Raw genomic sequence first — 24631 nt, 5'->3', positions numbered from 1 at the left:
GCAAAACAAGTCTGGGTTTTTTTTTTTTATACTTTCATCTCATAATAGTAGCTCTCATTTCTTCTAGTCATCCTGTTAGAGCTTCTCTGTGCCAGTTCCACTTGAAATTTCTCTCTTTTGGGTAAGGCTCCTGTAATGGCATACAATACTCCAGCCCCTACCATTAGTACTTTTCTATCCCGAAGGAAAAGACTTCCAACTTGTACATCCTAGGATTTTATTTCCCTTTTCATGGCTATGTTTGCACTACTGTTTACTATTCACTTTATGGTCAAATAAAACTTCACGTTCCTTTTTCTCACCGTTATGCCCAGATGATGAGCTCCAAGCTCATGCAAGGTTTTTTTTCTGGTACATATTTCACAGGTGATGCTTTTAATCTCATCACATTTATCTTTGGTCATTTCTTTGAGCTTTGTCATCCTTTAGTGGGGTACTTGCAACCAATTAATTAGATTGACTTTGCCTCTTCTAGATTAATAGAAACTTGACTACAAATACTTTTCATGCTTGTGAGTTTTTAAGGATCATGTTTCATGATAGTTTGAATGGATTTATGCACCAGCTTCTCTTCTGATAGGCTGGCAGTCACATTAGTCTACTTCCACATTATTTCTTCTGCATGGTATCTTTTTAGATTAAGCTGTTCATTCTGGCTGCTTGAAAAAAATGATATTGTGTTGATCACGTAACTGTTTAGTTACCTTTTACACTTGGTGGAGGTGACTCACTGTTTTGTTTTACCTCAGGATGTCGTCTGATTTCACAAGTGGGGCATGTTTTTTCTTCTAATGAATCTCAATTGGTTGTATTTTCCCAGTAGAGAGAAAGAGCACAGTAAGTTTAAATTGCATGTGTACTTTCAGGACTCAACATTATTCAATTAATTTTTCTCTTATTTCTCCAAATACTTAAAACTGCAGACTTTATGTTGTCATCTGCAGTGGAGAGTAACTAGACTGTGCATGTTGTTTCTATACATGAAAATATATAGGTGGTTGAAATTAGGGTATTTCACCAAAAACATTAATTATTCTTATTTTCTGTAGTTAGTTAAAAGATAATTTGCACAATTTCTGGATGTTTGTTGTGTAGGAGGGACATGCATTTGAGTGCGGCATCTCATGAATTATATGAAGTAAAAATGTCAGTACACTAAACACATTGTCAGAAAAGATCGTCACTGGTGAAATGCAGCTAAACTTGCTGAATTTTATTACAATATATTTAATATATTACAAGATCATGGAATTAGAATTTAGTATAGAATTGCCTGACGGTCTTACACGAATGCTAACCAGGTGGTGTCTACAGAGCAACAAGATGTTCACGGTTCCTAAACAAACTAGTTTTATTTTTATGACTACATTCTGAAATTGAAATTTTTAAATTAGAAAAAAGGTCAAGGTCACTGGGATAGCGAATTGCTGCCAAATTGTGTTTTAAACCAGCATTTTAAATCAGAAGCATTCTTACAGTTGTTAATATTCCGTTCTTTTGTATAACTTCAGTAGTTTTTCAAAATTTAATGCTTTCCAGTGTAACCAAAAGTCTGCTATCTTAGGGGATGTACCTAACTTTTCTGAGATAGTATTTGAAAATCCTAACTTTCTTAAGGTTTTGATTTGACAAACTAGTAGAATAGTCCCTTTTAAATATGCATGCAAACCTTATAATCTTTAGTAGGATTAAGTACATTATTTTCTTTTGAAGAACAGAGTGCAAATATAGATGTAATTTTGATTTATGTGCTTTGTAATTTAGAGCAAAGTGCTTTGTAGTTTGTAAATTGAGAGGTAACAAGTTCCATTTAACAAGGTAAAGTAACAATTTTCTGTAAACAGTGAGTAGTAGAAGCAAAGAAGTCTTCTGGTGTAGATTTTTCTGCCTGCCTGTAAGGATCAAAATCATTTCATTTCAAAGCAATGAGCTCACCAGTGAAGTACTACAAGGATATGTGGGTAGGATGCACAACCTATTTATTCATAAATGATCTAAATAAAACAGTAAATTGATGGCATAATTAGTGATGACTGTTGATTAGGCCGTGTTACCTAATATGTTAAAAATTTAGACTGATTCTGAAGAACTGCAAATCCCTACAAGACAGACAGGTGAAAAGACATAGTTAAATATAAAGTGATATGTGGCAAAAAGCATGTTAGGTTTACTTATGTAATGGTGGGCTATGAGCTGGCCGGTCAGTAATGAAATACCAGACTTACAATATGTAATTCTATGAAATCTTAATGCTCAGTGTTCACTGGTGGTTAGAAAAGCACGATAAAAGTTACTAGGAAAGGAATAGAGAACAGACTAGTGAATGTTAGGCTGTTATTTAAGCCCATAATATGATTGTATTTTTAGTTTTATACACAATTCTTGTTCCCTTGTCTCGAAAAGGGTAAGCCCTGGTAAAAGCAAAGATATGGAAGAGCAAAGCTTTGTGGCTTCTGTAATTTACAGCTGAGCGATGCATCTACTTAACTTCTGCCCTTATTTGCATTCCTCTTTTGTTCTGCTTCTCATATTTCTGCTTCCCACAATTAGGAGGATATAGATGGGAGATGCGACGCTGTCCAAGTGATGGGCAGACAGTTTAATGCGTAAGGTAGGAGCCAATTAGGAATGTTGATGTACTCTTATATGAGATAGCATAGGTAAGAATGACAGAAGGGAAGAAAAAGTTACTTTGTTTGTAATAAATTCTTGATGCCAGATATATTCATCCTTAGTGTTCTAAGGTTTAACTACCATGTCAAACAAAGAAATAGTTTGTCAAAGGAAATAAAAATCTTGTAGGGCTTTATCAGACTGCTCCAGTACTGTCGGCTGCTGAATAATTATGAAAAGAGAAAAAGCTTCTATGGCTTAGATTGTTTTTCCATTTTTATGTCATAGTGTTGCCACTGTGTCTCAAGGTCTAGACTTGTATTTTGCTAACAAGGCAAAAGCTATGCAAATACATTCCAAGTATCATCAGCAGCAGATCTGTCAAAGCAACAATTATGCACAATCTTGAGCAAGCGCTTTCCATGAACAGAGCACTTTAGAGTGCCAGAATTTATGATGTGGAAAAGCATTCTGTAAATTTGCTTTGTCAGCTAAAGAAAATTTTACAATAGTTTAATTTATTATTTGTTTCTGCAGGGAGGAAAAAGAGATGCTGTATGTCTCTGATTTTATAACGGTCTTACAAAATGTAAATCAAACTGTAATAGGAGTAATTTTAAAACAATTGAACATGCGGGTTGTAGGTAGGAGTAGCCTTTAGACAGTTCATTGCATGTTGCTTTTTAAATCATCTACGTACGTTCTGTTAACTTCAAGTTTATGTGTTATATGCAGATAAATATGTCAATAAGCTAAACCTTTTTATTCAAGTAATGAATGAATACACTTGGAAGTTGTATATCTATATTCTAGTCTTGGAACAGACTTGATTACAAGATTATTTTGCACTTTCTTCATAATCCTTTGTTTATGAACAGATTACTATGTGTCTCTGAAATTATGGCTTTAGAGGAGAAAGCACTGGACACTGTAATGATTTAACATTCTTTACTAGAAAAATAATTTACTTGATCTGAGATTCTGTTATGCATAACAATTCCTTCTTCGTTAATATCCATATTATGTAGAGAATAGTCAATTACTGATTTAGGTAAGGTGGAAACATATTTAGACAGCACAAACCAGAATGTTGGTTAGTAGAGAAAGTACAGTTTTTCTGTTCTTTTAACATACAGGAGAGACAAGTTCTTGTCTTTTGAAACAGTAATGTTTCATATATGGTATTTTGATCATTATACGTAGCTGATCCCAACTGATCAGTAATTGATCAGTAAATCTGATTGAATGATAAATCTGTTTGTGTGCCTTGTCCCCAGGCTGAAACTCTGAATATAATTTCAGATTCCTCTGAGATTGGGTGTTAACACTGGGGGAAAAAAAATGATGGGTTCTGCTCATACCGTGCATTTTGAAAACATACATCTGCAATGATTGTTGCTACAGATTTTAGTATTCTTATGTTCATGGACTGGAAGATGCTTATACACAGCTGTTAAGTTTCTGATATCAATTTGCACTTTTCAGCTTGCTAAAATGAGTGCTAATAAAGCTGAGGGTCACAATGAGTTTTGTAGACCAGAGATGATGATATAGATATTCAACTGTTCTTGCATGACATCTGCTGAACTTTGTAAAACTAGACTGTCCTATTGCTGTGAATGCTAACCTAACATATACCTCAAATTAAAATCCCCAGATGGGGCAACGTAAAGCCAGAGAGATATTTGTGGTTCTTCTGATGGGTGGTGTCTTATCCTCTTGAGCTGTCAGATCTCATGAATGAATAATAAATCATTCTTATGGCTTGATTTCCTCAGCACATTTGAATGATGACAGCGTATTACATATTTTACATATATTATGTAATACAGGTGACATGCATAACATTGTTGTGTATTTTATAACAAAGATTTTAACTCCGACTAGCTGCAAGTTGCCTAAAATAATATAATTTGCTCTTATTACTCAGCAAAACGTAGTGTTACTTGGGAAAATTAAAAATACATTTTCTCTATTTTTTGATGAGGCATATACATTTGAAATTTGCCTCAATAATCACTAGTTTTTATTCTATTAGTCTTGCATTTGCCCAGAAAAAAATGACCACCTTAATCTGTAGTTTAGGCAGAGAAGAACATTGTTCAGTAGGAACATACCTGCTACGAAAGATATCTAATATGGTAAGATGTCTGATGTACTCTACGGAAATGATCTTTGATATTTGCAGTTTTGTTTAAATAATTATATATTTTCCTTGAATTGAAACAGTGCTGATTGTTCCTTCAATTTAGAACAGTAGTTTTTACTGAAATTGTGTTAGTGGACAGAAGAGTGGAATGCATACTTTTATATAAAGTAAAAATGAACATTAAAATAATGAGCAATCTGTTTTGAGGCATCCTGAAATTTCTTACAGGTTTGCTTGAGAGGTTGTTAAAACAATTCTAGAATGCATACATACCTTTTCAGTGTTCCCACTCTTAAATGGGAGAACATGGTATGTGAATGTTTACCAATTTATAAATACTTAAAATAACATTTCTATGATCTTAACGCACAGAATAAAACTATTATTATAGCCCTCAAATTTGAAAATAAGAACTTACTTGGTTCTCTGGGAATTGCTTTTCATATATGCTTCTTCCCATTTTCAGGTCTTTGTTTATCAATGTCTGAGATTTGGTTTTGTAGTTTTGTGGTACAAAAACCAGCCTAGATTGAACTATTAGTTCTTAAATAGATATATGGACTTTTTTTCAGAGCTGTACTTATTTTTTTTTTTTATAAAGCTAGGAATGTAATGACAAGATTTGTTTGTAACTTAATAGATGTTACAATTTTTCTTTTTATTTTTTTTTTGTCTGCAAACACAAAAACCGTGCCAATTTCCATTTGTCAAAGGTCATTTAAAATTTTGTACAGAATAGTCAGACGCATTTTTTGAGAGGAGTGTTGCACCAAGGCAGAGGAACGCTCGCAGGTAGGATGCTGAAAGTTCCACAATTTTACGACTGGAGTGCTTTGTGATTTGCTTCTAGGTATGCCAGGCATACCATGAGTGAAAGTCGCAGCTCTCTAACAGCTGCTGAGTGACCTAGGTGAAGTCAGTCAATGATACCAAACCAGGTCTGTACCAATATCCTCATTACAGCTGGCGCTAATTGGCACCCCTGTTGGCAATCTGTGGAGCTACTGAATCAAAGCAAGCATCAGATTGGTCTCCTCCTTTGTTGTGTGCATTGGCAAGAGTTAGCTGAAAAACTGTTTTTTCTGTCTCTCTCAAAGAAACCATTTATTCTGATTGAGCAGAAGAAAGTTTCCACTGTTGACAAAGAATCATCTCTTCTCAATTTTCTGTGTATTCATACACAGAATTTGTAAGGGGAGCAATAGTGAAAGGATCAAGAGCAAGCATTGTTATATACACATAAAAAATAGCGAAGCACCGTGAAAGCATAATCATAATATTCTGTGAAATTACTTGAATGATTGGTGTCACAGCAACCTCTGTGACAATGGAGAGAAACTAGATAAGGGAAAAATTTTCTGTTTATTTTGTCGAAGCTATATTTGTGCTTTACTTTTTTCCTATGCACATCCCTCACAGCTGACTGAAGTAAAAAATAAATATTTTGATAAAGTGTTGTACAACAATAGAGATTAACTGAAAGCAGAAGAGCCTGAAATACATTAGGAGACTTCACACTCTTTCTCATTCTGCTCTTTCATATGATTGAGAAGCATGGTTCCAATGCTGTCTATCAAAATTACTATGCTATGTGTCATAGTTTAATATAATAAAATACTGTGTTATGACCTGAACAAATGGTCCTGAACCCAAGGTTCTGTGTTATTTTCCAGCTGTAGCAAACAGTATGAGAATTCTGCAAGGTCTTGAGGTTGTTGCGCAGTAAAATCTATTAAGGCCCCAACAGTGTATGTAGCAGCTGAAATAACTTTTATTGTTTTTAGAATTGGCTAGATTGTCTGTGTTCTCAGTGTTCTTTTAAAACCTTGAATATTTTTTTTTCTTGGAGAATGTCAACAATAATAAATAGGGAGTGAGCATGTTGAATATTTTGAGAAGTTAGAGGTTGGGAATTTATCAAAAATTACTGTGCTATTACTGTACACACACATATAAGCCAAATGAGAGCTAAACATATGACAGGTATTATCTGCTTTTTTACGTCCTCAGACCATAATCTCTGAAATTATCGTAGCTTTCTACATAGGTATCTTCAAGTCATTGAGTATTAAACCCTGCAAATCTTACTTCTCCGTTTATAAGAGAGGGGCTAAAAGCTTTTCACAGTTGTTTTATATTTCTAAAATATTCTGAATATGTGAAGTGCTGTTCGAGTACTAAGTTGAAATGCTCTTTCTTAAGGAAGACCATTGGATTTAGTTAGATTGTAACCTTCAAAAATCACCTAAAATTATTGAAACGCTCTCTATTTGGCCGTTTGTAGTCTTAACACTTTTGATGGTATCCCCAATGACTCGCCTAAAACCCCCATTCAGTCTTGGGCTGTGATGCTTTGATACACTCTTCTTGGGCTTTTTTGAACTGTAAGCTTGACCATTTTATTTGTTACTTAGGGCTGTTCCCTGGTTTACCTTTCCTGCTTTTTCCACTAAGTGCTGTTTTTGCAATATACTAGGACAGAAAGGGTAATGGACACATTTTCACACTAGGTAAGTGTGCTTGTGGAACATAAATCCTCTAATGCTTAAGGAAAACATTGGAACACTGAAAAAGAAAGCAAAAAGAATTTCTGCACATCTGGGGAGAGCAGAAGGCATGTGACAGCATAGGGTACACAGCTTCTTATTATTTATTTGAGGTTATTCTGCAAACAGGATTTACAGATGATGTAAACAAAAATCTGAAGGCAGAAGGAATTGACGCTAAATTAAGCGTTTTTTACAGAAAATAATGTGCGTAACAGGCAGTTATTATTGGAACATTGGTATAAAGATAGTAGATGGGAAGAGTTTTATTGTGTTCTTATAAATGCTTCTGAATGCTTGGTAAAATATGTTTCTTTAAATAAATGTGTCATGCTCATAATGTGATACATTAGTCCTTGTCATCCTTATGATCATTGTTACTGTCCTCTTGAAAGAAGAGTTGATATTTGTATTTCCTTTTGTAAGGTAATAAATCTTTCATAGCAGTGTACTTGCTTTGTTTAATTGAGATGTGTGAGATACTCAAGGTGCTTAAAATTGTTTCTTCTAGTTGACAAAGAAGCAGGAATTCAAAGAACTGTCCTGAACATTTTAATATAGTCATTATAATATCATGTGAAAAGCATCTGGTTTTAGTAAAGATTTATATTCACCAAGACACTTATACCCACTATTGATACACAAAGTGCAGTGTATAACAAACAGGTTATATACTGAAGCTATCATTTCACACAACTGAAAGGCTGGCATCAAAATGTCAATCTAATTCTTTTTCAATCTTCTTCTGTTTGCAAACTCCAAAACATGTTCCAGCTGAAGCATCTCTCTATCAAAGAGTAAATTTCAACTTCCTTCAAATATACTTCTTCTTTAATTACCTCTTCCTAATCACAAAGGGTTGTCAGACCACAAATCAAAGGCTACTGTCCCAAACATCTTAACCATCCACATACTTATGACTTGTTTAAGGAAACCTAATCAAATTTCCAGTTAGTTATGAATATAGTTCAGAATAATTTTTCAAATTGCTTGGTAGCACAGTAAAACACTACTGCACAGCCACTGACGTGGATTGCTGTCTGCTGGGCAATTTATAATTTTTTTCCAGATCTCATTTATTTTCATCTCCTACGTACAGAATTTTGAGGTTCATTCATTTGCACAAGTTGTAAAGTTAGAAACACTGCCCAGTTGGACAAAGTGGTATGGATTTTCAAGAAAATTCCTCTCATTATGTTGAGGGGAAATATAATATCAAAGCTATAATTATATAGCTTAAATTGGTTTAAATATGTTAAGTGGAGTGTTGTGCTTTTTAGGAACTGTCAGTTCTTATTAAGATGAATAGTTGAATTTAATTATATGCTGGACAGTAATCAAAAATGTCTATGTGTGATCATGATATCCCTCATGAAATCCATTCATTCAAGGTATTTTCTGTTTCTTTTTTTGTGCCACGTTAAATAGGTTGATTCATTCGGTTCTAATGAGGAGGATATCACTGTGTAGATAAATGTTCTTCCATGTGGTTGTGTTCACAACTCCTTCTTTTTAATGCAGCTTCTTCTTTCTCTCTCTTTTTTTTTTTTTATTGGTAAAACATTTTCTCACTTCAATTGAATGGGTGCAAAAAAGCTTTTGATTCCTTGTTCATACACTATTTTAAAACTGTAGCCATTGGAGTTGTGTCATAGTGGCGGTTGTTGTCATGTTAAACTGACCTGAAAGAAAGATTAGACTTAAGCTGATGTTTTGAAGTTTTCTTTTCAAAATTACTATAATGCTGAAGTGTCAAAAGAGATATGGACAGCTGTCCTTGTAGCTAAAGGCATTGCTGCCTCCATCCATTCACTGCTGCCCATGTAACTTGGACAAAATTATATGAGTTAACCTAGGGATCCGTGTAACAATTGGAATGTTAATCAACGGGGCTGAAGAGCAGTTATCCGAACTGTAATCAAAACTCAGATGTGGAGGCAGTGGCTTCTTGTTAGGGGCAGAAATCTCTTGTGTTTTGCAGGTACTGCTTAAAAATGCAGCAAAACGTTGGTTAATCTTTTTAAATCCATGAAATTCATTGAGATTTTGAGAGATAGAGGAAATAAATAGTTTAATTGTAAGTCGTCTTATATATAAGCGAGAATCAAAAGTCCAGGTTTAAACACCCAAGCACTGGACACCTCAGAGATGTGTCATCATCTCCCTTGCCGTGACACTTTCCCTTCCCTGTATGGCAATATTAAGCGAGAACCACCTTAAATCTAAGAAAGAAGAATGCTAAGCACAAAAACACATGTGAAACTATACCCTCCCTGGTGATTAGGTGCCTGAATCGAAACTACACTCAAGTATTTTGTCTGCTTATGATCCAATGCGTCTCATTTGCCCAATTATTTTTGAAACCGCAAATACCACTAAAAAGAAAGGTGTTTGTCCCATTGCAGGAACCCAGGACTTTTTTACCGGCAGGTGAGTATTAACCACAAGGCTGTGCCGTCATTTTCCATCATGTCTGCTTCTCCTTTAAGTCCAGGAACTGTTCGTTCTTTTCCACACTTTGGCCTCACTTGACTAAGGGCCCTGCTCAGCGGAGCAGTGACCTTGGTGGTCCGGGCATTCCCTCTGGATGTGAAAAGTGTCCCTTTGGGTTCCTACGTGTTGAAAAAAATGAAATTTTAGTTAGGTTTCCATTTGCTTGAGATCAAGCAGGAAAGTAGTAAAGAGTTAAAGAAGCTTAAGTAGCCACTGATGGATGGGTTGGACTAGTTTTCAATGTTGATATATGAAAAGTACTGAAACTATTACTTTGAGAGTAGCCCTAGTACTTCTGAGGCAAGTCAGCTCTACTGTCTGATTCCTGTTGTACAAAGGGGAAGATATTGCACTGTTACAACTAAAATTAAGGCTATTTATTTGTGATTTTCTTACAGGAAACAGATTCGAGCTCTTCTAGGACAATTTAGCCAGTCAGAGGATTTGTTAATCTCCTCTGGAGTTGAGCCAGGAACCCTAGATGGAGTTCTCTTGGATGCTGGCTGTTCTTCTATGCAATTTGATACACCTGAAAGAGGTTTTTCCCTGCAGAAGGATGGACCTTTGGACATGAGGATGGATAGTGACAGGTACCTGTTAATAAAATAGTTCTTGAAACTCAAAAACTATGTGCTCAGCAACCCCCATGCCTTTAATTTCTCCTTAAATTGAAGAATTCTCATCAAACCACATCTAATTTTGCACAAGTATGCTGTCTTCCTTTTGCCACAAAGCTTTTTTTGATCTTAGTGCTTAGAACTCTGGTTATCATCTTTTCCTTCTTTGAAATAAGAGGAAAGTTCCAGTGATGAGTAATTAAATGAGTAACCATTAAAATTTTACCATTTTGGAGTATATGGTATACAGTCACAGGGACATCTCACTTTGAGGCCTTTCTTCTCCCTGTTATTTCTGCAGTTTCTCAGACTGTACTTATCTACAGGCTCACAACCCCTTACTGCAGTCCCTTTCCTTGTCTGCCACACTTACTATTTGTGGAACCTTCACTTGAGCACATTCAGTTGCTCCCTGAGGAAAGGAACCACCTCCCTCTTCTCTGCAATGGCTATCTGACCCAGTTACTTCTCTCTAAAAGGAATGTAATATAAAATAAATAAATAAAACCCCACCCATGGTATCTACCAATTGAAATCAGATAGCAACGTTGCTTTTAACACACTAGTATAATGTTGTCTTCCATGGCTGTAGATTTATTGCAAGCTTTCCTTAGCAATATTATAAACTTCCTTTCACATTGTGTAGGAAGCACATCAAGCTCACTTAATTGTCAAATTAGCAATTACTAAACAAATAATCTGTCTTTAAATTATTAGAATTGGTGTTTAGTGCATTCAAGAGCATGTAAATCAATGATGGAATGATAATTTCTACTTATGTAGCAGTTTTCATCTTCAATCGATCTAATATATTAGCATTGTGCTTTTTACATGAACAGCCAAAGGTATCTGTTGTGCAGATGACAGCAGTAATTGCATAGTGCATTGCTGGGAGAATGAAAATTTTTGCTTTGTGTTTTGATGAACCTGTGCTCTTAAGTAACGTCGTTTGATCTCTCATTGCTCACATAGAGCCGATGGGAAGCCTCACTTTCTAAGGAATTATCTTAACACATTAATGTTAAGTTTTAACACAGCAAATTTCATGATATTAGCTTTTTCCAGTTTTGTGTAAAAAGCTCCTGTGATCCTTCTGGGATTCAGCCCTCAGATTTCCAGAATCTGAACTCCAGGCTTGTATTTGCATCATGAGAATACATACGTTGCACAGGAGCATAAGAACAAAGGATACCTGTGGCATAACAAAAGCCTTGCACTACAGTTGTTGCTATGATACTACTTGCCTCTGATTTCCAAGTTTTGTTATCTTTGGAAAGATACTGCAGGAGAGTAATAAATGCCTGAAAGATATTCTGCACATTCATGTCTTTATAGAAGAGAATTTATTAAGTAGGTTGTGTGTTTTCTTCAATCAGTGAACCCATATATGATGTTCATAAAATACCTTGAACTATTTAAATCGAAAAGTGACAGAGATTTTAGAAAAATAAATATATGGCTTATACTGTTTATATTGTAATAATTCCTGTTATTTGTAATATTAGATCATTTATATTCTCTCAAAACAATATTTGGATATAAATTCTTACACCTTTTAGTGAAAAGTAAAGTTAAGTTATTTTCATGAGCAATTGTTTTAATAACAGGAGATGTGAAAGAAAAAGTCCTTGAAATCAGTTCTGACTAGAAAACAACATATAAGGCAAGGTGACTAAAATGTGCCCATAAGGGGCAAGTTTATATTGTAAATCTGGCTAAATGTCACACAACATTTCCATTTTAACGTGATACTGAAATGTATTTATTCTTGACAACTCATTAAGCATAGTTTATGATAATACTTGGAAGTTTCAGCTGTTCTAGTTGATGTTAAGGAACAAACTCCATTTAAAGTAGCAAGAAAAAGGATTTAAAAGGTGCGAGCTATATCTGTTTTCACAGAGTTGCTGTCTCTTATTTGAAAACCTCAAAGGCACTTGTATGCAGTGTGTGTGTGTTTGACTATGTCTCAATGCTACGAAGCTTCACCTCTTGTCAATGAAAACTGACGTCAGTGAACTAATTGGCTCTCCTCGTGCGTAGGTACCCTGACATGCCCACTGCTGCTGATGTTGTGAACGCTTTAGATCAACAGGCGCTTGCGTCCATCCTGAGAACATACGGGGAGGAGAGGCACGCCAAGAAAATCGCTTCAGCCATCATTCAGGCACGCAGCATATACCCCATCACCAGAACTCAGCAGCTTGCAAGCATTGTTGCAGGTACCCTCATTAATTCTTCACAGTGGCTGAGGAGAAAAAATATTAATCCTCAAAGTCCCAGAGGGATCTGTTTGTACTTGAAATCATGCAGGGTCTAATCCTGCCTATTCTGCTCTGATGTCAGCTCTCTCCTATTTTTCTTTTTTTTTTTTTTTTTTAAGCTCTCACTTTTTGTATTGTAGCTTGACTATTAGTTTAATAATAGATTTTACATGAAGTGATTTATCATTTTGCCAACCAAGTTGAAACACAGAATGACAGCAACCTAGGGAATTCTTTATCCCAACCTTCAGATGTCAGATACGTCATATAGCTCTCTTAGTTTAAAATTTCTGCATTTTAATATTTGGAGGGGAAGTACCCTGGCAGTTTCCAATTATTAACAAAATCAGATCATTTCTGTCTGCTTAAAGAACCAGGAAGCGAAAAGTAAAGCAATACATAGCTTACCTCACCTTGTGAATGTAAATTAGATGAGCCTGAAGCGACTATTGAAACACTTCATCTTACTTGCTCTTCACTGTAAACAACTTGAACAAAATGTAGTTAGGCAGGAACTGTGCTCGCATCAAGAACCTTCATGTTTGTGTTCTCAAGTGAAAATTCTCAAGGAAAAATGTAAGGCACAGATCCTGTTTATTAATATTATAATATGTAACTTTGTGATTTTTTTTTAATCAAGATATTAAAATTACTGGGTCTTGTCACAAATAAGTCTAAATTGCTGACTCCCTTCAATATAGACCTTTAAAATGACCATGCAAATTTAACATTTGCTAAAGAATAGCATTAAATGTTGGATCAGTATCCTGAAGATTTAAAAAATATATTTTATTCATAAAAATTTGTGTTACGTAAACTGGAAGTTTAAGAGACTTACTTTTAGTGACCGCCAACTGGATTTGTGTAAGTCAGGGTACTTGAGCAAAATGTCTGCTCAACCGAGGCCCAAAGTTTAGCTGATATGATTAAAGGACCTGAAGACACTGTTTTCTGTTGTAAGCCCCTACTGTAAATATAGTGAATGTGTGGTAGGGACAATCTTAAAAAACCAAAGAGATAAAACACTGAGTCTTTTGTAATACTCAGAGTTATGTTTTTAGTATAGTCACTGTCACCAATATCGTGAACTAATAATTTAGTTTTTTGTCACACGTATCTCATGCTCTTGGAAAAACTGTTGATTAAAACGATGTGCCATCATTGAGATGGAAGTAACCGTATTGCTATGCTAAAGATGTAATGTGTTATAGGCTTTAAACAAACAACTCGATAACTTCTGAAATAATTTGGTACACTAGTTTGAGCTAAGAAAATAAATATACTAGTGCATAAAAGACTGTGATTGAAGATCCCTTCATGTTTTATGTTTTACATGTGAGTCATCACTTAGTGGTCACTTTCTGTGACAATGAGGATTTTTTTGTTCTCACTTTTGAACTGTCTGCTACAGTTGAAGAGCAACTTGGTACATGAATCAGGCATGCAACAGATATACATGCCAAAGACAATGAATCCTGCACATATTTGCCAAAAGAGTAAATATGTATGGTTTGCATTCTGGCTTGTATTAGAAACAGTGTGGCCAGCCAGGAGTAGGGAAGTGATTGTCCCCGTGTACTCAGCACTGATGAGGCTGCATCTTGAATACTGTGTGCAGTTTTCGGCCCCTCTGTACAAGAAGGACATTGAGTTGCTGGAGTGCATCCAGACAAAGGCAATGAAACTGGTGAAGGGCCTAGAGAACAAGTCTTATGAGGAGCAGCTGACAGAACTGGGATTGTTTAGTCTAGAGAAGAGGAGGCTGAGGGGAGACCTCATTGCTTCCTACAACTACCTGAAAGGTTGTTGTAGCCAGGTGGGTGTTGGTCTGCTCTCCCAAGTAACTTGTGATAGTATGAGAGGAGATGGCCTCAAGTTGTGCCAGTGGAGGTTTAGATTGGGTATCAGGAAAAATTTCTTTGCTGAAAGAGTGGTCAGGCACTGAAACAGGCTGCCCAAGGAAGTGGTGGAGTCACCATCCCTGGAGGTGTTAAAAAAAACAGGTAGATGTGACACTTCAGGACATTGTTTAGTAGACATGGTGGTCATAGGTTGATGGTTGGACTTGATCTTGGAGGTCTTTTCCGACCTGAAAGATTCTATTCTTTTCTGCTTGTGTGCTTTTTCTTTTCTAATATGCAAAGTAGTTAAAACAAATTTAGTTCTGGGTAGAACTTTTTCCAATTTTAATTTGATTCCACCTGTAAAGGAGCATAATGGTGGATCCTGCTAGTTTTTTAACTGATTATACCTTAATAAAATTTCTGGTAATTATAATATATTTTGTTTAATTTATCATCTATCATCAATATATATTCTTATGCAAAGTGATATCTGTGAATTATTTATGTGTGCTGGTTTTGGCAGAGATGGAGTTCATTTTCCTCTCTGCAGCCAAGGTGTTTTGGATTTCATATGTGAAGAATTAAGAATGTTGATAAACACACTGATGTTATGAGTTGTTGCTAATGAGACCAAGGACGCTGTCTGGCTTTCCAAGTCTTGCTAAAGTGCAGGTGCAGGAAGCTGGAAGGGATACAGCCAGAATAATTGACCCAAACTATCCAAAGAGAGTACTCCATGCCATAAATGTCATGCTCAGTATGTAAGTGGGGGTTGCCCATGGAGGCGGAGGGCATCTCTCTCCTTACCTTGCTGTCTCTCTTTTGCTGCTTTGCTTGCTGTTTGGTTTCGTTTTTGTGATCGCTGCTCAGGATGAGCTGTATCGGTCATTGGGACATCGGGTGGTGAGAAATCGTGCATTGTTTATTTTGTATATTTTAATATCCTTATATTTGGTTATTATTGTAATTTTCCTTTGCTATTCTAGTAAACTGTCTTCATCTCAACCCACGAATTTTCCTTTCTCTCCAGTTCTCTCCCTCTTTCTGCTGAGGAGAGGGAGGGTGAGTGAGAAACTGTGTGGTGAGTTGGGCTAAACCACAACATGAGCTGAAGTGCCAGAGACCACAGCTACAGGATCCTCTTGGTGGCGCAGCTCAAAAAAAACCCCCCTAATTCCAGACTTTACCAGAGTAAAATCCATGACCTATTAGTTAAATGTCAAGTCCTTTGAAAAATAAAATATTAATTAGAATAATAAAACCTTGCATTTTGGATTTTGAAGACTCTATACAAGCATGATTATCTCTCCAGAACAAGATCTCTTTTTTTTTTTTTTTTGCCTAGTTATAGGAGCCAGAAAACAAGCCAAAAATCCAGCCAATGAGCCAAAGTTTTGTGTTAAGATCCAGTTGATAACCAGAATCCCAATGAATCTAGATTTAGACTAGCCTGAAATTGGAAAATTCCATTTCTATTTTTAGAATGCCAGACTTCTGGTCTTTACGACCATGCCCCAAAAGGTTAGAACATGTATTGCTGTTGCTAATTAACTGGGAGATAAAAGTGAGGGATTTAATTAAAAATCAAACAAACAAAACAGCTCTACAGTAGTTACAGAACAATCAGACATTTCTAAAGTTTCTATCAGCAAGAGTTATAATTTTAAGGTATAGCTGGAAGAATATATATAAATAGATTTGTATGTCAAGATAGCCCACAACAGCTTGGGACTAACTCAGGTATCCAAGTGATTTCTTGTTCTCCTTTGTTCCAACTCAAGAAAATAATTCCTTCTATTTCTTGTCATAGAGCCTGAAAGTTATCTCTACATACTGTGCCAATGAATAAGGTCCTACAAAAAACCCTAAAACAGTTTCTCAAACGGTTGTCCAAAAGGCTTCTATACGTGTAAATTAGGAGATCTCTGTGAGCTACAGAGTCTGCAGTTTACACGGGAGAAAGGAGTTTTCTATTCAGTCATGTGAATTTCATCTCTTCATGCGGCACGGTCCAACTCCATTCACTGTTCATAATTTTCACACAGCTGTCTGCAATGCTGAACGCTCTGGAAATTCTGAAGATCGGTAGTTCTCAACTGAAGGTCTCTGAATAGATGTGTTGAAGTCCGTTAAGAAGCACTTCCTGATGGCTTTTGCTGTAGCTCATCGAGTTATTTGGAAACAATAGGTTTAACTTGATGTGCAAGAAAACTGGTTAAAAATAGTGAAATTTTAGAATTTTAATATGCTTTTTCTGTACAACTGATGATCTATTTTTATTTCTTTTCAGCGGGTAATATATTCTGTTAGCTGTTAGTTTTTGTTAAAAATTTAATTTTTCTCTGTGTTAAGATACATAATCTATTCACAGATCATTTTGAGATCATGTAATCATTTGGACTTAACTTGAAAGGAACTGATGATGAGATATTAAAGAAATTTCAAAAGTTTAAAAAGAACTTTAATGGGTAAAGCCAGTCTCATTCAGATTGGTTCACATTTATAGACTTTAATTATCAGTTTGCAACTTGTAATATTGCCTGAATTTTAGATGGGTGAGAATTAACACTGTACTGAGGGAGCCTAGACAAAAGGACATGAGTTGCGTCACAGAAACTTATTAAATGCAATGCTAATTCAACAGACGGATTCCTGCAAACAGGTGCATGATCTGAATTAATTTTTAAACTCTCCCACTCTCATACACTCTGGGGACTTTAATAGTTCATATTGACAGGCACAGCACGTTGCTAATTTCATTCACAAGCTTTAAAATTTCAATACATTTCAACATGTGAATCTATTAGATTTTTTTTTAAAGTGTAAGTAGCATCAGGGCATCCCAAAACTAAAAATGATAATTTCTCTCATTGGGATTTCAAACCAGTCATCTAGCCAGAAGCGTGGTGTTTTTATGAATGAAATCCATTTTACAAGCTTCCCATACAGATTTTTAAAATATTTTTGTACGTTGTACAGCCTGTTACCAGGAAGGATTTTCTTTTAGTGTCATGGTAATTGGAGGGGGCTGGGTGAGAGATTTTGTGCCTTAGCAGAAAGCACAAATAGATTTTTATTTAACTATACCGGAGGACTAAGAGTGAGGTAGGAAAATTTTTCACTTCTGGAGCACAGATCAGAATCTCCTGCCTTTGCTGAAAAGATGAAACACAGTGTGACAGAAATCACTATCATGGAGTAAATTAACTTGTTAATCCTAGTCTCTGAACATAGACCAATAAATCTTTGAACTTGGAAATGGTTTGATTTTGTTTCTCGTTTGAGGGATTTTGGTTGTGTAAAGCTGCAAAGTTGGCTGCATTTCTTTACCAGTTTCCTGAATATTAGTACTCTAATAGTACTAATAAGTGCCATTATATATGAGCTGCAGTGCTGTTTGTGCAGGTTCAACTGAGGCATGTGAGGTTGTATTGTACTTACAGAATGTAGCTGGGTTTTAATCTCTTTCTTCAGTGTGTGAGAAATTAATTCACAGTAATAAATTAGTGTCACTGTTAATCGTCATAGAAGATTGTTGTAGAAAGACACTGCACTCAACAACCAAGGCAGGACAAATGGAAGAACCTTCCAAAGACCTGCTAGGCTACCAGTGTGACTAGGACACTATCTCATTTATTTTGTTTATCTATTCAGTATTGCAATTGTGAAATAGCAGTGTTCATTAAAAGACTACTAAAAATCTAGCCAGATATCAGCATGTCATGTCCATTTAGATTTTTACAAAACAAATTTTGAAGTAGATTTTATATCATCCTTTGTTTTTTCAAATAAGTAAAGATTTTTTTGTGATATAGGAGATAATACTTCCAATATTTTACTAAAATTCCAGTGAGATTGGCTGTGGAAATTTAGACAAAGGATCTCATTTTAGAATCATAGAATCATAGACTAGTAAGGATTAGCAGGGACACTTAAATGTCCAGCCCCCCTGCAAGGAGCAGGGACATCTTAGAATAGATCAGGTTGCTCAGAGCCTCATCCAACCTGACCTTCAATGTTTCCAGGGATGGGGCATCCACCACCTCTCTGGGCAACCTGTTCCAGTGTTCCACCACCCTCATTGTAAAAATTTTTTTCCTGATGTCTAATCTAAATCTATCCCCTCTATTTTAAAACCATTACCCCTCATCCTATCGCAACAGGCCCTACTGAACAGTCTTTCCCCATCTTTCTTGTACCCCTTGAGGTACTGGAAGACCGCTATCAGGTCTCCCCAGAGCCTTCTCTTCTCCAGGCTGAACAGCCCCAGCTCTCTCAGCCTGTCCTCATAGGAGAGGTGCTTCAGCCCGCTGATCATCTTCGTGGCCCTCCTCTGGACTTGCTCCAACTGGTCCATGTACTTCTTATGTTGGAGGCTCCAGAGCTGGATGCAGTACTCCAGGTGGGGTCTCACGAGAGCGGAGTAGAAGGGTAGAATCTCCTCTTGCAACCTGCTGGCCATGCTTCTTTTGATGCAGTTGCCTTTCTGGGCTGCAAGTGTGCATTGCTGGCTCATGTTGAGCTTCTCATCCACCAGCACTCCCAAGTCCTCTTTTAGATTTATGTTTTTGTGGTTAGGTCCCAATCAAGAAGCCTGGTCAGTTTTGTACCTAAATTACATGCTGTACCCTTATGGGCTGGCTTTATTTTTGTCTGTGATACTTTTGGAAGCTGGAATACTTTTAGAATATCAGAAATGGATCATCCCCTGAAAACCAGTTGTATTTTTGGAAACTACTTAGACTGATAAAATATGATAGTTAAAACTTGTAGATCTGCTTTGAGAGGTGAACGCTAGCTCTGGGTTATAACAGCCCAAAATTGAAAGTATAAAACTGATGCTCTTCAGGTCACAGCTGTAAATTGTTCAGCAAGGGACAGGAACAATGCAGATAGAACCGAAAAAATGCACCCTGTTTTCTAACCCACTAGCTTGTTAATAGCTAATATTTTGTAAGGGAACAGTGCTTTTAGGTTCCAGTTACAACTGTTTTTGTAGAGTGAACATGGCAGCAGTGGGTTTGATTTTGGAAGGGGGAGGGGCAGAGTGAGGTATATTTTCAATGGTTTTGAAAGTAGGCTTAGAAAAAGAGAGAGATTTGTTGTGTGAGATCTTTTACAAAACCAGTATTTTCTTATTCAAGACACCATGACTTCTGTAACTGAATTCAAAAAATACTTGAGTATCTGATATTTCAAATTCTACTGAAGAAAAAAGCTGTTATGGCTGAAACCTATGGCAGGTCTTACAGAGAACAGGGAGCTGTGTGTGCGGGCTATGGAAACATGTATGTCCTGTGGTGGTGTTGGATACATTACGTGCTGATTTTAAACCTTGCTGTTTCATTTAATAACTATTCAAGAGTTCTGAGCATACTGCTAGTGTTTGTAGCTGTTAATTGACCATTTAAATAAAATTATTTTCCTCAGCACAGCGTTCCTTTGTGTTACGCGTTAACAGACACGTTTCCTCAAACACAAATGGCAGCCAATGGCTGTTTTAAGGATTCCATTTTCAAATAATTTTATTTTTTTAGGTATCTAAAGAAATATGGAAACAGATTCTGTGCCAGGTAGTACAAGTTTGGTGTTAGTTGGTTTTTTTGGGACAGAATCTGCGATTTTGAGTTCTCCTTTTAGCTCTTTCATCAGAAGGCTTTGTGAATCCTATAATGAGGGTATATAGTCTTTATGTGATTTATAGAAAGTACAGAACGTGATGTTCTTAAAGACAAATTGTATTAGCTAGCTAGTGTAACTTCTTCTAGAGTTTCTAAGTGAGGGAGGAGCCTAGATCCCGCAGGTTAAATCTATTTGATCTGAAACAGAGTTTAAAGCCACAAGTTCCTGTGCAGTAGTTTGTGCTGGGAGAAGTTGATCCTGTTGCCACTTTCTGTCTCAAAGGATTCCGACTGTAGGAATAGGGAACACCCACAGCTATGATGGGTCTCTTCAGGTAATTCAGAAACTGGTAGCATTAGAGTCAGAGGACGTAGGGAGCGTAGTTGTGAAAATTGAGTATGCAGAAACGCACATTAGACACGTTGCATACATGATAATAACTTTGTCAATAATATCTGACTTTTTAAATCCCATTGCTGACCTCTCCCTTTGCTGAACACTGATGATCGCTTGTTTGTTTGTGATGCCAAACCTTTACATTTTCTGCCATAAGTAAAATCTTACCTTTAAAACTCTCAAGAATTCCACTACTAAATAATTTTGTGCCAACATACTGAATTATGGTATCTCTATTATTTTTTTCAATCACCTGTATAAATGTGAACTTAGTCAATCTGTTTCAGAGGTACCATATTGTCTTCTTTTACTCCACTGTGTAGAACATAAATTACTTGATTATGAACTGCATTTACTTCAAACCTATTGCTTTTTAATGTTGTAGTTTAGCAATGGCATGGAATTAAGGCATTTTAATACATACATACCAGCAGTATTGCCTTGTCTCTAATGGTCCCTCTTGTTTGGAAAAATAATTATTTCCAGTTAGGTGCTAGCATTATCCATTCAATTTATCTTTACCAGACTCTTGCACTCACTTACATAATAGATTAAAAGTTTACTGAGGTTTCACAGATCTTGTAAGACTCTTGCATTTTACTCCCTTTGATCCATCAAATCTGACTTCTCTAGCTTTTTGCTCTGTACTCAGGTAATGAAGATTCAAGTCTAAAATACATTAAATAATGATATTTTAAAGTTCCTATCAAAATTTCAGTCTCTACAGAGACTTTTATAACTTACAAAAATTTTGGAGAAAGGAAGACAGAGTTTTGTGCATCTAATAAAAATTATTTAATCTCATGATTTTTCATCCAACTCATACCTTGACACATTCTGCTGCATAGGCACAAAGAAAAGCAACAGTATCAGCTGCATTTTCTAAATTTCTCAAGGTATTTTTGTAAACATTTGAAGAAACAGAGGTGTTGTGGTCAACAATTTTTATCCTCAGGTGTGGATATCTCTTTTACACTTGAATTAATTCATTTAAAGATACTTATCACCAAGTAGGCAGTGTCTTCCTCTTTGTTTGCCTGTGTAGAAATACATAATTATCTAGAAGTCAACAGTTAAAATTGTGTCCATTGTATATTAATTTTTTTTAATCAAAAACTTAAACCGTCACAAATACTGAACTGACATTGACTGCACTGAGCTGTAAAGGGAGACGTATCTATCCCATCTTCATTTTTTTCCTATCTAGGTTTCAGCCATCATTTTGTATTTTAACTTTGTTAAGCATTTGCAAAAGGAAATTATATGAAAGATTCTAGGAAAAAAACCCAACATTCAGCTGAGGCCAGCTCAGTTTAATAGGATTTACTTTCAGAAATGTGAATTCAAAGCAGAAATTAAAGATATATTATAAAGAAGGAACCTCATCACTCGGGGTTCAGTTTAAGTATACTTTTCCCTTAAAGTCATCATCCATGGTGGATTGATAAGATATTAACATATACCTTTTAAAATTTATCACAGGTGCTTTTCCAGCATCAGCACGCTATGCACGAAAAGACTTGCTTCAGAGACCTACGCATGTTGCTACCAAAACTTTTCAAGGCCTGCGAATATTTGTAAATGATGAGCTCCACGAACTCTTTATAGGGCTGAAGACAGCGGAGAAGTTTCTAAAACCTGGAGGTCGCCTTGTAGCCCTCTCGTTTCATTCACTAGAAGATCGTATTATCAAACGTTTTCTACATGGAATAGACATGACAGAAAAGTACAATCTTAGCGCAAAGCAGAAAATAAGACAGGCTCTGAAAAAATGCTCCAAAGAACAAGATACTCAAGAACTTCCCCATGGAAAATCCAACTCAAAGTGGATTTTTATACAGAAAAAAGTTCTCACACCTCAGGCCAAGGATATCCAAACAAACCCAAGAGGAAGGTCGGCCAAGCTAAGAGCTGCTATTAAACTCTAAAACACAATACATGATTATGTAATTGTATAATTCCTTTAAATTGTGCTTTCCAGAAGGGTAACTGGGCAGATAGTATCAAACTGAAAAAATAAAGTGAAGAATGTTGGAAAACATTTCTTTAAGTTTGTGCTTCCTTTTAAGTAGGGTGTAATCTAGAGCATCAAAAGGTAAAATAAATGTAGATAAGTGAGTGTTACTAATTACACAACAAAGACATCTTTTTTAAAAACAGCATCAAAACCAAAGTTTTTTAAAATTACAGGTTTGATATATTTACAGTGTTACCTTCAGATTAAATTCAAAACGTTAACAGTCTAAATGCAGTAGCTGATTGAGACAGACACATTTTTATGGGGGTGGATTTCACACCCCTAAGTCAGACGGCTGGTTAGTCTGGAGTAAGTTTAAACTAACCTAAGAACTCGTGATATGCAAGTCTCTGTATCTCAGCTGATTTGTTGCATGAATGCCTGTGGCACAAGAGCTAGTTAGTTCTTAGTTAAATTGCTATCAGTATGTAACGTTCTATCCAGGAATTTCTAAATGAGCTCTTACCTTTTTTAAAAATAAGTATTTCCATCTGAGTGATGACCTCGTTATTTAATTTTTATGAATTCTAAATAATAAATGTATCTTGGGGAAAAAAGATACTTAAAAGACCATTGTTTGCGCTTGGACACTACAAGCAAGCAGTCAGATTTCTACTTGATCATTTGAATTTCTTCCTGTGACCCTAACTTCTGTGCATAGATCCAGTAGAACTTTTAGGTGTTGATGGAATTATGATTAATTCATCAAAAAAGGAGTATTGTGGGTCTTAGGAAGTATTCTCCATTGCTGGTTATCATTTATTAAGAGGTACTACTTAGGTAAGTATTGAATTATTTTGTAAAAGGCCCACTGTAACACCGGTTTCCTGTCTGGATGCTTTACTAGATAGCAAAACATGTAACATAATTTATTTTTTAGTAAGTTAATATGAATTAGATTTAGTTTTGTGTTTATATTTTGTCTTAAAAGACCATTGTTTTAATGTCTTTGTATGTTAAAAATGATCACAAAATAGTGTAAGTTTCAACAGCTTTGACATCTGACTCATCTCTTCAGAAAAAAAATGTCCGTATTTGGGTAACAAAATCGGTAGCAGAATTTCATTTGTGGTGAACCTGAAACTTGACTGGTAGAATAAAAATGCAACTTCTGACTCTGAGCTGATTGATTACCACACTAGCTTCTGAAAGAGAACTGACTGGATCACTCTGGACTTGATTTTCATCAAGCATCGTCTTTATATTGCAGTAAATGATTACTTCATGCGAGTTTTTTGGGTCATATTAGCACAAGTTGAAATTCAGATTCACTGTCTGTAATATACAATATATTAAAATATCTGACTATTGTTTAATTCCTTGGTAAAACTAAATCATGTAATGTATTCTTAGGTGTACAGATGATAACATCAGTCACTAATCTGAAATAACAGTCAAATGATGATGGACATTTCATACTTTTCTGAAATTTCAATATTTTTCCCCTAGTTTCATTATACATACTATTAAATATTTAATGAAACATTCCACTTCAAATAATATTACTTACTGTTGACATCTTAGAGACAACGCACTGTACCTTAAATAGACATTTTTTCATCCAAACATTAAATATAAATAGCTAATGTTATTTTTAGCTATGGTTACGTATTGAAATGTACTCCAATTGTAGGTTGGAAAAATTGTGCCTCCTCCAACATAAGCTTAGAAGAGTTCAGTGCCATGCTGTGTGGTGTTCAGGAGCACACTTCAGGAAAAGACCATGCAGTTGTAGCAGAAGTTAAGTATCAGTATCCCAGAAATTATATGAAGGCATTAAAATTCCTTGTGCTTAAAATTATGTTTAAAAGCCATACTTCTCACATCTAATTTCAAAGGCACAGTTTCTTACCATAGTTGAACTACTGTGTATCAATTTTTGTAAGTACACTTCCTCAGTTAGGAAAAGTAAGAAACTTTTCTTTACCTCTGTGTTGGAGTTGCACTGCCATGGCAGTGCTTCATTTGTTGACCTCTTGTCTTTGGAGGATCTGTTTCTCTCCTCTAAGGGTCTCGTCACTTTTCGGCTTTAAACTTGTGGTATGGAGTGTCCTGGAATTTTAACCTCTG

At 35.8% G+C, this 24631-nt stretch overlaps 1 protein-coding gene across 1 annotated transcript in view; it reads left to right on the top strand.

Moving 5' to 3' along the window:
* The window catches only part of METTL15 (methyltransferase 15, mitochondrial 12S rRNA N4-cytidine), a 101228-nt gene extending 77546 nt beyond the window's left edge, over positions 1-23682 (top strand). Inside the window, exons 4-6 of the mRNA XM_086749404.1 lie at positions 10200-10391; positions 12462-12640; positions 22027-23682. Of these exons, the coding sequence (XP_086605530.1) occupies positions 10200-10391; positions 12462-12640; positions 22027-22472 (817 nt within the window). The 3' untranslated portion in view covers positions 22473-23682. The remainder of the gene's footprint in view (positions 1-10199; positions 10392-12461; positions 12641-22026) is intronic.
* Positions 23683-24631: the final 949 nt, after the last annotated feature.

This window comes from Chlamydotis macqueenii, chromosome 5, assembly GCF_036417535.1.
Source record: "Chlamydotis macqueenii isolate bChlMac1 chromosome 5, bChlMac1.mat, whole genome shotgun sequence".
NCBI lineage: Eukaryota > Metazoa > Chordata > Aves > Otidiformes > Otididae > Chlamydotis > Chlamydotis macqueenii.
This window is presented reverse-complemented; position numbering and strand designations above follow the sequence as displayed.